The sequence below is a fragment of the Pholis gunnellus genome, assembly GCF_910591455.1.
Source record: "Pholis gunnellus genome assembly, chromosome: 23".
Taxonomy (NCBI): Eukaryota; Metazoa; Chordata; class Actinopteri; order Perciformes; family Pholidae; genus Pholis; species Pholis gunnellus.
The window spans coordinates 15,478,134-15,493,447 of record NC_136550.1 but is presented as its reverse complement, the minus strand read 5'-3'; the positions used below and the strand labels follow the sequence as shown (position 1 = coordinate 15,493,447).

The following is a 15,314-nucleotide window of genomic DNA, read 5'->3' as shown; positions in this document are numbered from 1 at the left end:
TGTCAATTTTGTAAACATGGACAATATTCTGCATCCCTTTTGTTGCATAAAGAAATAGTTAAACACTTAAATCTCATGTCTGTGTGTTAAGTACAACGCTGTATCAAGGAAATCGTTAATCTAGCTTAGCATAAAGACTGGAAGCAGGGGGAAGCTGCTAGCTTAAAGTTGAAAAATGAACCATCTAGCAGCTCTAAAGCTCTTACCATGTCATATGTCCTTTATTTCATCTCTTTTCAAACAAAAATGTAAAAATGTAACTTTTGTGGGAGTTACATGCTGGAACTATTTCATGACAATGTAATCATCCGCCAAACAGAGCCTGGCTAGCTGTTTACTTCTGTCTTTATGCTAAGCTAAGCTAATTTCATCCTGACTTCTGCTGTATTTCCCAAAATATTGAACTGTCTTTAACTATTTAGTTTGGGGGTTTTTTCACTCCGGATAACAAGAAGATATATTTGTATTGAGGACCAAATTTCACAACAGGAATCACACTTCTCCAAGCTGGGATGAACTTCTCAATTGTTACTAAAACATTAGTTACTAAATGTATTCCTTTTTATAAAATGGAAATCATTGGGAAAGAAGTACAAAGCATGTATGCATTTATATATTTTACAAGCCATGAAACCGTCAGAATATTTGTGTAATGTTGAGCCCCCAGAGGTAAGTTCATTTCTTTAGGTGTGATTAGTGTGATTCAATTGTATTTTCCAAAAAATTATTCATCAGCATTTTACCACATTTGTGTTCAATATGAGTGTAAAATGTGCAATGTTTATGATACAGTGATTTTCTCCAGCTCTGACAGTACCTACCCAGAGTGAATGGGGCTGGAGGATAAAGCCACATTATCCAGGTTCTCGGTGCCCCAACTCAGACGATACGAATCCCTCTCACACTCCCTGGCAAGTGACGAGACCTGGAGTCAAACAAAGAACCTCTTATCAGACATATAACAGAAATGAATGTATGTAGCATTATGAACTAAAGATAATACGTATATTATTATACTTTACTTGCAATTCATGGAAGTTCAAAACTAAATCACCAATGTTCCCCTTAAACTATAATAAACAGAGTAGTTAACTCAGTAGCATCATGAGATCGGTTGCGTGTGAGTGAGTGGTGAGTGAGTGAGTGAGTGAGTGGTGAGTGAGTGAGTGAGTGAGTGAGTGAGTGAGTGAGTGAGTGAGTGAGTGAGTGAGTGAGTGAGTGAGTGAGTGGTGAGTGAGTGAGTGAGTGAGTCAAGTCACAGTTACACCTACTCCAATACTCTATTACCAGAAAGGAAATAGTTAAAGTATTGCACTATTTGTAACAAATATACTAAAATGTTCAAACTAAAAGTACTTATTATGTAGTATATTAGTATCAGTGTTATTAGATCATATTTGGATATTATTAGATCATTATTGATGCACTAACATGTAGTAGAACTTCAGTATTGCAGCTAAATTCAATGTCTTCATGTCTACTGTTTGGTAGTTTGATCTAAAATAGTTTATTTTAGTTTTAGTTTTTAATGTAACATTTTCATCTTCAGGTTAACTTGTAACTATTACATCTAGTTTATTTATATTATAAGTCTATATTTCAGTCTGAACTGTAGTGGAGCAGAAGTATATTGTAGTGCTTAAGTATAGTACTTGTACAAAATATTAGATATTACAAAATAGAAAAAACTCTGGTTCACCTGCAGTGGCTGTGACTATAATGAACCATGTACTTTACCTGGTGACCGGTGAGCATCTCATCTATGATGCCTTCATGTTTAGGGGAGTAGTAGCTGTGGTGGGTGGGTGTGAAGGACCTGTCTGAACTATAGCAGAGAAGAAAAAAAGCAGAGAAGCCAGTGAAGCTCGGCAGTCAAGACAATAGAAGAGATCACGGCGGGGTGCAAAATGAATGACAACTACAAGGAAAAGTACACTTTCATAAAGAAAGCTGTCAAAATCAGTTGATGTGGACAAGAGTTCGGTCATTTCATACCCTAGAGCTCATGACTTGTATGAATGTAATTTAAGGAATGGACTGTTCAGTTTAAATGTTTAAATGTTGATGGCAAAACAACAACTAGGTTTCGCATTAGTGTTTTCATAACAAGAACAAGAACAAAATAAGAATATTAACTGCATCTAGGCTAGCATTGTCTCACACACGTTTTACATTTTATTAGCTTAAAATGAAAAAATAACAGCGCTATTCTAGAAAGACTAAGAGTCTCACACTAGCAGGTGAGTACTACTGTAATACTTTATTGTAGTACAGTAATACTTCAAACACACTAAATACAAACGTGCTAACATGCTCACACTGGCTATGCTAACAGCTGATATTAAGCAGCTATAATGTTTACCATTTTGCAAATGATCAGTTAACCTAAACCATAGCTGAAGCTGATGGGAATGCTATCAATTTTGCAAGTATTTGGTTATAAACCAAAGTCAATAAGTTTCGACCTGATTATGGAGCAGATAAAAAACAAACACGGGGATTACCAAAGTCATTAGTACTCATCCTCTGGGGACCATGAATGGATGAATACCAACCAACACTTACGAAACACAAAGATGTGATTTAAATAACTATCTAATTTCACTCACTCCTAAAACAAGTGCAATATCCAGCTAAAGGGAGACAGCTACACTGGTTATTTCAGCAGTGATGAAGATGTAAAAGGCCAGCGTCAGCACATACCTTTGCATTCGACTATGAAGGCATGACAAGGAAGACCAATGATGAAGTATGAGCAGGAGAGGTTGCAAAACACATAAATACACATACACACACACATACAAATACAGGCAGTTAGTAAGATTTTGTCCTCAAGAGGAATGGTGATGATAAAGTTAGATCCACCATACACAGCAAATATCAATAATTACATTAGAACGGGGTTTTACATATCACAAAGAGGATGTTAAAATCAGAACAGCTTATTTTACTGCTTTTAAACAGTGTTTGGAACACAAGGAACAATTGTTTGCTTCATGGAGCAGATGAGCATTTGTTAGTGCATGAAGCAGATGAGCGTAAACATTTGCTGGGTCAGATGCAACCTATGCAAGAATAAGTTCCTCACTTCCAGGCATAGTTTTAGTCAGTTGGTTCACCAAAGCGACTCTGAGCCCCAGTCGAATTGTTTGAGCTGCTTGTTGGTAAAGTTAAACATGTGACAGAGTTTGATGTACCTGTCAGTGCGCCCCCCCTCCAGGCTGAAGCGGAGGTAGTTCATTCCGTCCAGATACTGTCCTGGAAGGGAGTCATCTCCCAACTCCCTGAGGTCCTCGGCCCTCAGATACTCCCCTCCGTCACCGGTCATCGTGTCATCACCTTGGGAGAGAAAAGGGAAGGGTGGAGGTGAATGAAAACAAAACAAACAGATTAAAGCAACACTCCAGGTTTTTTGGGTGAGGTTATCATTGAGTGACATGAACATAGACATTCAATTGCGGCCTGGGGCTCACAGTATTTCGTCATTGTTATTCTTTATTATATTGGATAAATTCAGCCTTGTCAGCAATTATATTTTAAAATCCTGACTTTGCACAAAATGTAAGATAAATGATTTTGCAGTGAATAATTCACTCAGAAATTTTGCATATATATAATCATATTTTCAATCTGGGCCTGTAAACAATCAAAGGTTTTTATGTTGACAATCATCAGGCAAGACATTTTGTAAAACAGGAGGCATACTAATTAGATGCCCGAACCACCTCAGCTGACTCCTTTCAACGGCTCGACTCCAAGTTCCCTCCTGATGTCCGAGCTCCTTACCCTATCTCTAAGGCTGAGCCCGGCCACCCTACGGAGGAAACTCATTTCGGCCGCTTGTACCCGCGACCTTGTCCTTTCGGTCACGACCCAGAGTTCGTGACCATAGGTGAGGGTAGGAACGTAGACCGACCAGTAAATTGCCCTGAATCTACGCCAACAAAAAAACATCTTTGGGCAATTACATCAAATGAAGAGTAATACTAATGCTAACACCCACTTGAGATGCAAAAGCCCGTGTTGAGGTGGGAATTGTTTCAGCAGCATTCCAGGAAGTCAGAATATTATAATGTTTCATTGAATGTAGAACAGTTAAATGTCTTGTTGCTCAGTCCGCGTTATGAGCTGATCAAAGTTACAGTACTAGTTTGGTTAGCAATCTCCTTAAAACGGCATTAATCAATTCCTCTTTGTTGCCCACCTGGAGGCAGCAGAACAGGCTGTGAACACAATATGTGACACATGAACACTGTAATTGCTAACCTTAACATTGCATTAGCAACAACTAACCTATTAACGCATCTATCAGACATGGAGTTACACTAGAATATATTTCGAGTTGTTCTAATGGCCACCTGACAAATCCAATGTTCAGACTGGGAAATTTGACCAATAAACCAATGAAAAGAGAACATTGGTCATTTTACAGATGTATAAAGTTCCCTACTTACAGTAATGGAAACCCTAACATATACTAGCAGGGACACGAAGTACTAACCAGTAAGCTCATTTGGTTTCAACCACAAAGTCAAGAGCACAAACAGATCTTTGCTGTGGGACAAACAGTAGAGCATCACAGCGTTGTTGGACACATGGTCAGAGTACCACTGAGGGATCTCGTTCCTTTAGGGGACTCCACTGTGGGTTGACGTTGACAGGCTCCAATGCACATGACTCACCCTCTTCATCCGAGACATCCAGCACTTCAGTCATGGTCTCTGGCACGTTCAGCTTGTGTTTTTCCGTCACGGTCTGGCAGCATGGGAGGAAAGGGATCCCATTAACTATACTTCACACCTGGTAGTAAAGCTAGCTGAAACCTAGCAGTAGCATAAAACCATAGCTCTGCAATAAATCCTCAGTTTCTTGAAGGTGTTCAGTATTCGTTGAAAGAGACGTGTTGATGAGAACTGATTTGTCATTATGGATATTCTACTGCATTATACTGAGAAGAGGTTTTAATACTTACCCTCATTGATATAGACCGGGTGGACAACGTACTAGAGACAGCAAATCGTAATAAGGGAAGCGATTTCAAGCTTAAGCTCTTTCAGGTTTTGTATAGCAACCACATATGTATTAAGTCAGGTTGTGTTTTATTGCTTATGAATGATTCCTTTAATTTGTAAGTGGAAACATGTATTATTATTCTTCTTTCAAAGCATATATAGAGTTGCTCTAAAATAGAATGACGTGTTTTATGCTGCAACAGTGATCACTGGGCTCTAAACGCATTATGTGTGCAATAATAATCATTTGATGGTTCATTATTGTCACAAATTTTCCCCTGGAGATGAATAAAGTATATATATCCATCCATCCATCCAATGCAAATTTCCATTCCAGCACACATTCCTGCCGTCTATAACACAACCTAGAACTTTAGATTATGATGGTATAATGTTTATAATGTGGCGTACCGTTGTGGTGGTAATGATCTCCTCAGTGACGACTCTCAGCGTATCCACCACAGATATGTAGCCCAGCCTCCGAGCGATACCCAGGGCAGTGTTACCATTCTGGACGAGGAAGCACAGTGGATGAGTTGTGTGTCTTTGTACTGTGAAGTATATGTGTGTGTGTGTGCGTGTGTGTGTTCTCTGGCTGTTCACATACCACAGTGACAGCGTTGGGCTTGGCACCGTTTTGCAGCAGTACGTTAATGATGTGTGTGTTTCCTTGCTGGGCTGCCTGGTGAAGGGAAGTGTATCCATTCTGGAAAGGAAAGAAAATCGTCAAATAAATAGATTATTTAAAGTTTGCTGTCATTCAAAAAGGTCTTCAACATTCAGGCAGCTGATGAGAAATCCTTTGTGTGTGAAATAAAATGAACCTCACAGCATGTGTGTCTCTGATATATACAGTATGTTACCGACTTCTAACTGGAAGAGAATATAAAGTTTTAACGAGAAAAGTTGGAATGAAGTTAAAGTAGAAGTTTCAAATGTTTCACAAGCTACATATGTGTTGTGTAATAACTAGACCATTTGTTTGTGTAACAACATAAAATGATGTTCTGTTTATCAATCTAATGAAAAAAGCATGTTAGAAATGATAATAGTAGTGATCATTTTATAATAAAAGCATGAATATCAAATAATGAATGTTAAAAATGGTATCTGAGAGCTTCACTTTAGTTTCAGTACCTTGGTTTTGGCATTGACATTTGCTCCATTCTGAAGCAGGAAGTTGACCATCTTGGCGTTACCATAGTGACATGCTACAATTAGCGGGGTGTATCCCAACTGCAAAACATCAGGAAACATTGTGAGAATACTGTTATTGAGCACTGAATAACATCATCCTATAACCAGACAGGAGGTGTAAGGAGAAACACAGGAAATGGAAAAAGTATGTTCATACTTTGGTCTGCTGGTCGAGGTTGGCTCCGTGTTTGGATAGGATCTCGCCAACAGACACTTTATCGTCCTGGGCCGCCAGATGGAGGGCAGTCAGGCCGCTCTGCATGAGGAACACACACAGAACACTTACAGTGTTACAACAGACATATTCAGACCACATTCTGTCCAGTCAAATAAGCTAATGTGGCTACTTTGACACTGTGAAGAAGATAGACTTTGTCTTCACATGCTTTCATTATTTGATTTACAGGGTGATTAAAGACACTCACACATTATGATACTAGAGGTATAATTAATGGGTTGTTCCTCAAATTAATAAATACTTAACCAAAAAGACTGTTTATGGTAATTCTACTTGTGATGTTGTTGTCTTGCGTTGAGGATTTATTGCTGTATTACTCCACAGTACCTTAGTTTGGACGTTGACCTGGGCTTCCTTGCTCATGAGCAGGGCAGCCATGTCAGCGTGGCCCTCCTGGGAGGCCAGATGGAGCGGAGTGACACCCTGCTTGGTCAGGTTGTTGGTCTCGGCTCCATACTGCAGCAGCACCGTGGCGATCTCCATCTGGTTCTTCTTTGCGGCGATGTGGAGCGGAGTGTAGCCGTTCTGGTTCATGAGAGAAACTGGTGTCACTGCGGAGCGACAACTGAGACGGCTGACTCGTCGGCTGAAAGCCTCACATAACAAAACGCTCTTTAGGAACTAACCTTGACAGCCTTGGTGTCACTTCAGGTTATCCTTTAATGTTGTAAAATAATCTCAAATGTTTTATGCCAAATATAATGAATATGTTTTCAGAATGGTAGTAGCACACTACTAAGAGACACATCTTACCAAGTGATGTGACGAGCATTAGAGGACGAGGCTGGCTATATATTCACTGTTAACAAATCTCATGTGTACATAAGTACATACACAAGTATTGTGTGTATCAAAGCCTGATATCTCTTCTTCCTGTGTGCCGTAGAGCTCCATTGTTATTACAACAAATCAGTGAGCCGCACTGTTGGACGATGTTGCATCATCATCATCATGAACAGACACACTGTAGTTTATTTGGACTCAATCCCACAAACACCCACCTGCTGCTCCAAAATACTACAGCAAACCAAATGTGTGTTAATCCTCAGCTCAAAATAGGTCCCAACAAATACACCATCTCCTCCTGGTTGAGTAACGTTTGTTGAAGATTGCTGTGAGATGTTTCAGGAAATAAGCCTTATCAAAAATGAAACTGCGGTATATTTGTAAAGCAAAAAAATGTAAATAAACATAATAATGACTTTGAAACAGTCCATTTTACTGGGAGCTAAAAGAAGATAACAGGCAGGAATTCCATGTTGCCTCATTTACCATTGGTTTGAGGTGTCTTCATTAAAAAAAAGAGACAATTGCTTTTGTTTTTCACCGTGGCCTAAAGGTTAGAGACCTTTTCTTAGAGGATTCCATCTTTTCGACTGCTACCGCTGGAAAGATTTCTGCTCGTTCCAGCAGTATGTTTATGATGTTTATGATGTTTATGATGGCACGTTACGCACGGTCCGATTTGACCATCCCATGTGTACCTTCATACTAAACTGTCCACTACTTCACACATCTTACACTTGACAATTATTTCCCCCTCAGCATCTCCAGTTCTCCCCAGCAGAGTCAGCTCTTTACTGTGGACTCTCACCTTGGCCATGGTGTGGGGGGACGCTCCTTTGTCCAAAAGCAGGAGCGCCACCTTCTGGTTATCGTAATGTGCTGCGACATGAAGCGGGGTGAGGCCGTTCTGTGAGGGATGGACGGTGAGTGCACATGGTTTAGACAGCAGTTAGTGCAGCACCAAGACACCACACACACACACACACACACAGTTAAGAGGACTTGTTAAAGGGGGTTAGACTGCAGGTTGAGATGAATTAAAGATATATCGGACAGCAAAAGCTGACAGGATCAAAGGGATTTTAATGTAAACAGGCTTCTGTTATCTGTTGTATGTTTTCTGTAATTTAGCACAGTTAATCCAAATGAGAGAGTGGCTTATTGAAACTAGGCTTACCACTGCCCTCAATACAGAAAAATGGCAAAACTCGTTTTAGATTTAAAAAAAACTTTTAAATTGACATGCACAAAAAGGATTCACCAAAACATTTAGAGAGTGGGCATCATTTTAATTATATTTTACATCATGAGCAACATCTCATAGATTGTACTCCAAAAACTATAAAGATTAAGATGCTTTATATTTTAAACGCTTACCTTTCCAGCAAAATCAGGTGGAGCTTGACGCTGCAGCAGAAGTTTGGCTACATCTAGGCTTCCGTACTTGGAGGCCACATGCAGAGGAGTGAAACCTTTCTGTGGAGGGAAAGGAGATCAAAGGTTAAAGACAGTAAATACAGGATATCATCTCAGGTCATCTTAATTAGTGCTATGATCTCCCTCTACATAAATATTCATATTATTTCAACACCGAAAGACACAAGCAAATGATGTATTTATTTATCTATTTCATTTGAATTTGTTATTATTGTATAATTTTTTAGATTTAGATTTACATATATCCATAAGTTGAATCATTGTATATGTCATGGCCCTAAGGGACAGCAAGAGCTGTTCAGCAACATGGGAAACAGTCCACTAGACTACAATGTTTTACATATTGACAACATATTTTTAGATACAAAATAAAAGTCAATTCTCATCAGATATGATTCCTAGAGGGACAATGGGTGTCTGTTTTGTTAGTGACATAAAACAATAGAAAGAACACCTAGCTGACTGACATGCTGATGCAACTCTCGGTAACCTTACCCAAAAATATGAAATATAATCCTTTCACAATGAATCCAGCAGAGGGGGCCCTTTGACTAAATAGTATGACTAGTCTGGAGCTGACAGAAACCACATGACCAGTGTTTTTATGACCAAGCCCTGCCCATGGATGGAAGAATCCTTTGTTTGTCAAACCCCGGATTATATCTGATGTAATCGGTGATTGGACAAAACAGAAAAAATAGAATGGAGAGGAGATGGATGGGGGAGAGAGGAAAGAAAAAACCCTATGCAAATCAAGCATAAGGACTATTATGAACATGCTCGGATGGATGGAGAGCGTTATCCCTGAAAACAACTTTTCCTGATTCTGTTTCCGTAGCAACAGCCACACCCTTCTTCCCCAGAGGGAAACCAAGGAGAGAGACATCAAGGGGATAACCACTGAACCCTAACGAACACACTGCATCACACAGAGCTTTGTCTCACCCTTCATGGCGTATGAATACATTAAAGGACTAATCTGTCGTAGACTGGATGCAAAGTTTCTCAGCAGCTCCTTCTGGTGAACACCTCCACAGTGGTGATGATAAATCACTTGACTGCGTTCAGGCTCCAGAGGAAAGATTCACAGCCTCGTCAATTATTCACCAAAAGTGGGTCAGACAGAGACCTGCACATACAGTAATACTGTACCTTCTTCACTATCTGAGCCAGGCTAACATGTCCTGACTACAGCGAGATTGATATTCATTTTCTCATCAAAAGTGTATTCCCCACATGGCTGGGAGGCATTTGGTCTTTGACGTCATTCCATGAAATAATGAAATCCTCAATCAGGGACAGACAGTAAGGGTTGCCAGGTTCCTATTGGCAACCATTAAAACAATTGGCAACTAATCCTTGTCCTTTGGTTGCCATCAGTGCAAACCACTTCTTAACATGTGAAAATAGGAAACGCAAAAAGCAAAACCTGCACCCCAAAATACATTAATATTTAATATTTGTTGTATCAGTGACTTAAACGTTGCTGTTACAGTCAGAAACAGAACTAGACATTGATACACGTGAGCTGATTTATTTACTCACGTGCACAAAGGCATCTGTTTTAAAGGCAAAGCAAATGAAGTTCTTTGTAACTGTAGAGTATCTTAATTACTCAAAATATCAGGTGACTAAAATTGGCATCATATTTTTAGTTCCGGCAAACCAAAAGCTGATGTGTCAACCACTTTTAAAAGTCAGTATTGAGCCCTGCTGACTACTCTCGGAATGCTTCTAGGACTTAGCTGGAGGGAAAAGTAGCCACATTTAAAGACAAAACATGTCTCCTCAACCCACCTTGGTAGCCAGTGAGTGTGAAGCTCCGGCCTCTAGCAGGACAGAGGCTGTCTCCACCTGGCCCTCCCTAGCAGAGATGTGGAGGGGGGTGTAGCCGTTGGTTGTGGCAGCGTCCGGATGGGCCATGTGTTGCAGCAACAGCTGCACAATCTCTGTTTTTCCCAGACGGGACGCAATGTGGAGGGGAGTCTGGTCCTCCTGAAGACGGCACAGTGACATCAAAATTAACACTTGATTCTGATTCTGCATGGTGGCAAAACCCTAAAGTACACCTGTTCCCTGGTGTGCTGCTATAGATAACAGCAGTCTCACCCGTGCCCTGGCGTCCACCATTGCTCCGTTCCTCAGCAGACATCTGACCACCTCCACCTGACCTGCCCTGGCTGCCATGTGTAACGCCGTTTCCCCACGCTGTACACACAACATACAGGTCAGCAGGGTCAATTCACACATATTTAAACATAATAAAACCAGCTGACCGGTCACTGTGTTATTTCGAGTCACTATTCTCACTTAAAAAGAACTAAATCACAAATGACTTTCACTCACAATATTGCTGACGTCGGGCGAGGCTCCATTCTGCAGCAGCAGCAGGACGATGTTCAGGTGACCCATGAAGGCTGCTACGTGGATGGGAGTCAAACCAGACTGGACACAGGAAGGGAAGCAAAAGAGGAACAATAGGACAAGTCAGTCATGTTGAACACATATCTGTTACTCAAGAAGAGCTCATCAAACAAATACATGATGTCATCATGATGTCATCTGGCAATTTTTGTTGATTTCTGACCAGCTACTTTCCCTAGAGCAGCATTGGCAACACTTAGTAGGAAACAGTGTTCCACAACTAACGTACAAAATAAAGGTACTAACTGAGACTACAAAATCCTGTTCCCAACAACTAAACTACTTTCTATTTTCTCCCTGATTACAATCCCAGTTTTAAACACGTGGTTGACGTAGTAAATTGAAATAAGCTAAAACAAAACTACCTGGTTAGTTTTAGTAAAACATTAAAACAATGTTGTTAGTTTCTTTGGACACAAACAGAGGTCTCCTAGGTGAAAGTCCTGCTTTTGTTTGTACATGGATGTCCGCAAACTATGATTACAAACATATTTGTGGTATGCCAAAAACAAAATCTGGGAGAAAATGTTGCCCTCGAAACGTAATTGACATTACACTGTTGTTGTATGGGAACACAGTTTTTAGGTGACCAGTCCGTTTGTAGGAATGGATTTTTATTCAGGGGTGCACACATGTTTTCCATGCTTAGACTGTACTTTTCACATTACCATCCATACTGTACTATGCATATGTTTGCATCAAACAAAGAAGAACTTAAATAATACATACAGACAGTTTTAAATTAAAGGTTCTAAGTATGCCTAAATATAACCCCAAAAAAAAGAGAGAAAACTGTTGAATATATGAACAATTAAATTATTGAATTAAGATATCATAATATTAATAACTAAATCCACATTATTTACTAAAAAACAATATGTATTTAGTAATATAGTCTGGGGTTAGACATTAAACAGTCCAATACATCAAATACTATACTATATAGAATTACATGATTTTATATCTGCTTTAATGTCCAACGTAACCTTAATGTGCTCATTATTTATTCTATGGAAATAGAACAGAAGGAAATGCAGTTGTGGTAGTTGTGACTCATTTGAAAGAAGAAGTGACACATTTTCCCTCTTACAAGTTAAAAGACGAACTCATTAGTGATAAAACTAACCTTTACTTAATTCAGTACACTCAGTGGTTTTGCTGCCTCAGCCTTTTTTGGTCTGGTATGGCGGAAGCTTATGGTGGCTAATGTTAGCCAATGTTATACTTGAGGTATATAGTAAATAGTCAACTTGAGGACTATTTGTGCTACTCTTTGTTTAAGCAATTAACATTACCCCATAAATAAATATCTCTCACAGTGGCTGCTGTTCAGTGAAATGTACATAGTTTACTGAATAAGTTTGTCTTCTAATGTTAGCTTCAGACAAGTTTAGCAGTACGACTTCAAAGCTTCTTGTCAAAAAGGTTAATATGGGATTTCCTTTCAAAGAGTACAGTGTGAGTCCATATTATATATATATATATATATATATATATATATATATATATATATATTAATATGTATTCTATGTTTAAGTTAATTCTTAATATCAAAATAAAAAGTTGGGAACTTCAGGATAAAACCCAAACTTCTGTTAACCTACTATCTAGAAGTCCTCTTTGGTATGATGTGAGGTAAAGCCAGACGTAAGATACCAAAACAGACCCCGGCCCATCAGGTAGTACCAGTGGGTTCAAAGAAACATTCACTTCCTCTCAGGTGAGTGACGTACCTCTGTAATGGCCTGGATAGAGGCTCCATATTTGACCAGCAGCTCCATCACTTTCACTCGGTTCTTCTTACAGGCTATGTGCAGCGGAGTGAAGCCGTTCTGTTACACACACACACACACACACACACACACACACACACACACACACACACACACACACACACACACACAGTAAACAATATTTAACAGAGCTGAATGATAGTCATCAGAGCCTGTTCAGTCCTTAGCTTGATCTCTCCAGAGGGGGATTGTTACAGTTCCATAATATCTTTGTTTCATACCAGAGCCCTTGCGTTGGGGTTGGCCCTCTTGTCCAGCAGCAGTTTGGTGACTCTGTAGTGACCGCAGTGAGCTGCCACATGTAACGCTGTCAGGTAGTCCAGCGTGACATCGTCAACGGGAGCCTTGTGCTGCAGAAGGTGTTTGACGCATTCAACATGGTCGCCTTGTGCCGCCATGTGAAGAGGAGACAGCCCGTTCTAAAATGTGAAAGAGAGCTCATTTACTTTGAAGGAGACGGATAGAAATGAAAACAGAGCAGATAGAAAAGTCAATATTAGACACAAGCACAACTTCAAATGAAAGTCAATGTTGCTCTGTGTAAATAGGCAAATGCTTGCTAACATCTTCGCGATTAATCTATAGAAGGCCATAATATGTCAAATGTGTCTGTGATGTTTACATTGAATTAATTCACATTTGAAATGTTTTGTTTTTATTCTAATACTGCTGAAATGAAGCATTACACACTTAAAATGCAGTCGTACCCAGAATCAGAACATTGATAAAAATACAGCTACAACGAGTATTTTTAGCCTAAATCAATAGACTGAAACAATAAGGAACTGAGCTGTTAGCTATGTCAAAATATACCTGTCAAAAACTCAAAAGTGATCCTAGTTACATGTTGTATCCTGCTGCACAATGCTAACAAGAATCAATACATCCAGGAGTTCACAGTGGAGTACCAACAGTAACCTTACTTCTGTATATGAACAGGATGCTGTTGGGGGTCAAAAGTAAACTACTTTCAAAACACAGTATCTTATAGTTACACCTCTTTTTCTGTTTAATAAATAAGAATCCTTGCTATCAATCTCCTCATCTGACAAGGGTAAATTACATCTCCCAAAATGTCATACTGTTCCTTAAGACACTTCTTGACCGCACCATGAAGAGGTTTGAAGCCTAAAGAACCACATTCTGACCATGTGTACTGGACTATTTGGTGTAGAGAACCTCATGTTAGGAAATGTAACTTTGAGGAAGCTGATGACTGTATACACTCACTACTTAGTGATCTGTTAACCAACAAATATGGCACAGCTTGAAAAGGTAAGTGAGAAACATGCTTGAAGTGTATAAAAGGTGAATACACAGGTGACACACCTTGGTCCTGGCCAGCAAGGGTGCTCCTCTTTCCAGCAGCAGCTCCACAGCTGTATCATGTCCACTCCGGGCCGCACAGTGTAGGGGAGTCAATCCATCCTACAGAACACACAAACACACAAACGTATCAATAGTCATTAAATACATACTGATCTTACATACATCTTGCGGACACTTTACAAATGTCATTTTTCCTTTTTTTACCAAGTTTCTTTTGTCTGTTGAGGTCACTGGCTGACCTTGGGCTAACCCTTCATAACTAATATGACAATACTATAGTTCGGCTTCACACGATACTCACCCTTGTTTTAGCATCAATCTCAGAGCCACGGTCTAGTAACAGGCCAACCATGTTCGTGTTGCCACGCTTGGACGCCACATGTAGAGGAGTAATCCCATTCTACAGAGAGGAAGAGGACTTTTAGTTACAGGCATTTTGTTTTACTAAGACACATTACAAATATTTGTTAAACGATTACTAATATGGAAATTGCATCTACGCTCATATAGTTGTATATGACGGGTGAATATTAGTGTAGTTATATTTGAGAATAAAATCATATGTAAAACAATCACCATTAAACTCAAATACGTTCAAACGTAGTTTAACAATTGACGAACCTGAATTTATAGTTTAGCATCTAATTTAAAGGTAATGTGATTTTTACTTCTTGCGTCAATTAACTGAGTCTCTAAAATATATCTTATTCTAAAATAAAAATACATTTGCATTCAAATGTTATCTTGTGCTTTTCAATTCTACGTTCAGTTGCTATTCACTGTTTGCTTGTTTCCTTGAAATACTGTCACTCTACACTGACACTGTAAAAGACTTTTTCTCAGCAATACTTGAACCAGTCCAGTCTGAAAGTGTCTCAAACCGGAAGCTGGTGTGCCTCATACGAGTGCATTCTCTCAAACCTTTTAACCACATTCGATTTAAAATCTCTGCTGCCTCCATGTTAGCCACACAAGCAATCCCATGAGGCTGAGTAGAGTGCAAGGTGAGAAAAAAAGCAGCTATTTTTAGCCACACTGCTCGCGTGGCTGAAAATAGCACATCTGAATCTGTTTTCTGGATGATATTAAAAGAGACAA

General features: G+C 39.5%; 1 protein-coding gene across 1 annotated transcript in view; it reads right to left on the bottom strand.

The window, feature by feature from the left end:
- ank2b (ankyrin 2b, neuronal) overlaps positions 1 to 15,314 on the bottom strand; it is a 76,166-nt gene that overhangs the window by 38,390 nt on the left and 22,462 nt on the right. Inside the window, exons 9-26 of the mRNA XM_079184361.1 lie at positions 14,518 to 14,616; positions 14,217 to 14,315; positions 13,109 to 13,306; positions 12,828 to 12,926; positions 11,017 to 11,115; positions 10,780 to 10,878; positions 10,468 to 10,665; positions 8,611 to 8,709; positions 8,042 to 8,140; positions 6,775 to 6,972; positions 6,367 to 6,465; positions 6,150 to 6,248; positions 5,620 to 5,718; positions 5,424 to 5,522; positions 4,683 to 4,755; positions 3,177 to 3,339; positions 1,738 to 1,816; positions 822 to 925 (exon numbers count right to left, since the gene is read on the bottom strand). Coding sequence (XP_079040487.1) covers positions 822 to 925; positions 1,738 to 1,816; positions 3,177 to 3,339; positions 4,683 to 4,755; positions 5,424 to 5,522; positions 5,620 to 5,718; positions 6,150 to 6,248; positions 6,367 to 6,465; positions 6,775 to 6,972; positions 8,042 to 8,140; positions 8,611 to 8,709; positions 10,468 to 10,665; positions 10,780 to 10,878; positions 11,017 to 11,115; positions 12,828 to 12,926; positions 13,109 to 13,306; positions 14,217 to 14,315; positions 14,518 to 14,616 — 2,102 coding nt within the window. The remainder of the gene's footprint in view (positions 1 to 821; positions 926 to 1,737; positions 1,817 to 3,176; positions 3,340 to 4,682; positions 4,756 to 5,423; positions 5,523 to 5,619; positions 5,719 to 6,149; positions 6,249 to 6,366; positions 6,466 to 6,774; positions 6,973 to 8,041; positions 8,141 to 8,610; positions 8,710 to 10,467; positions 10,666 to 10,779; positions 10,879 to 11,016; positions 11,116 to 12,827; positions 12,927 to 13,108; positions 13,307 to 14,216; positions 14,316 to 14,517; positions 14,617 to 15,314) is intronic.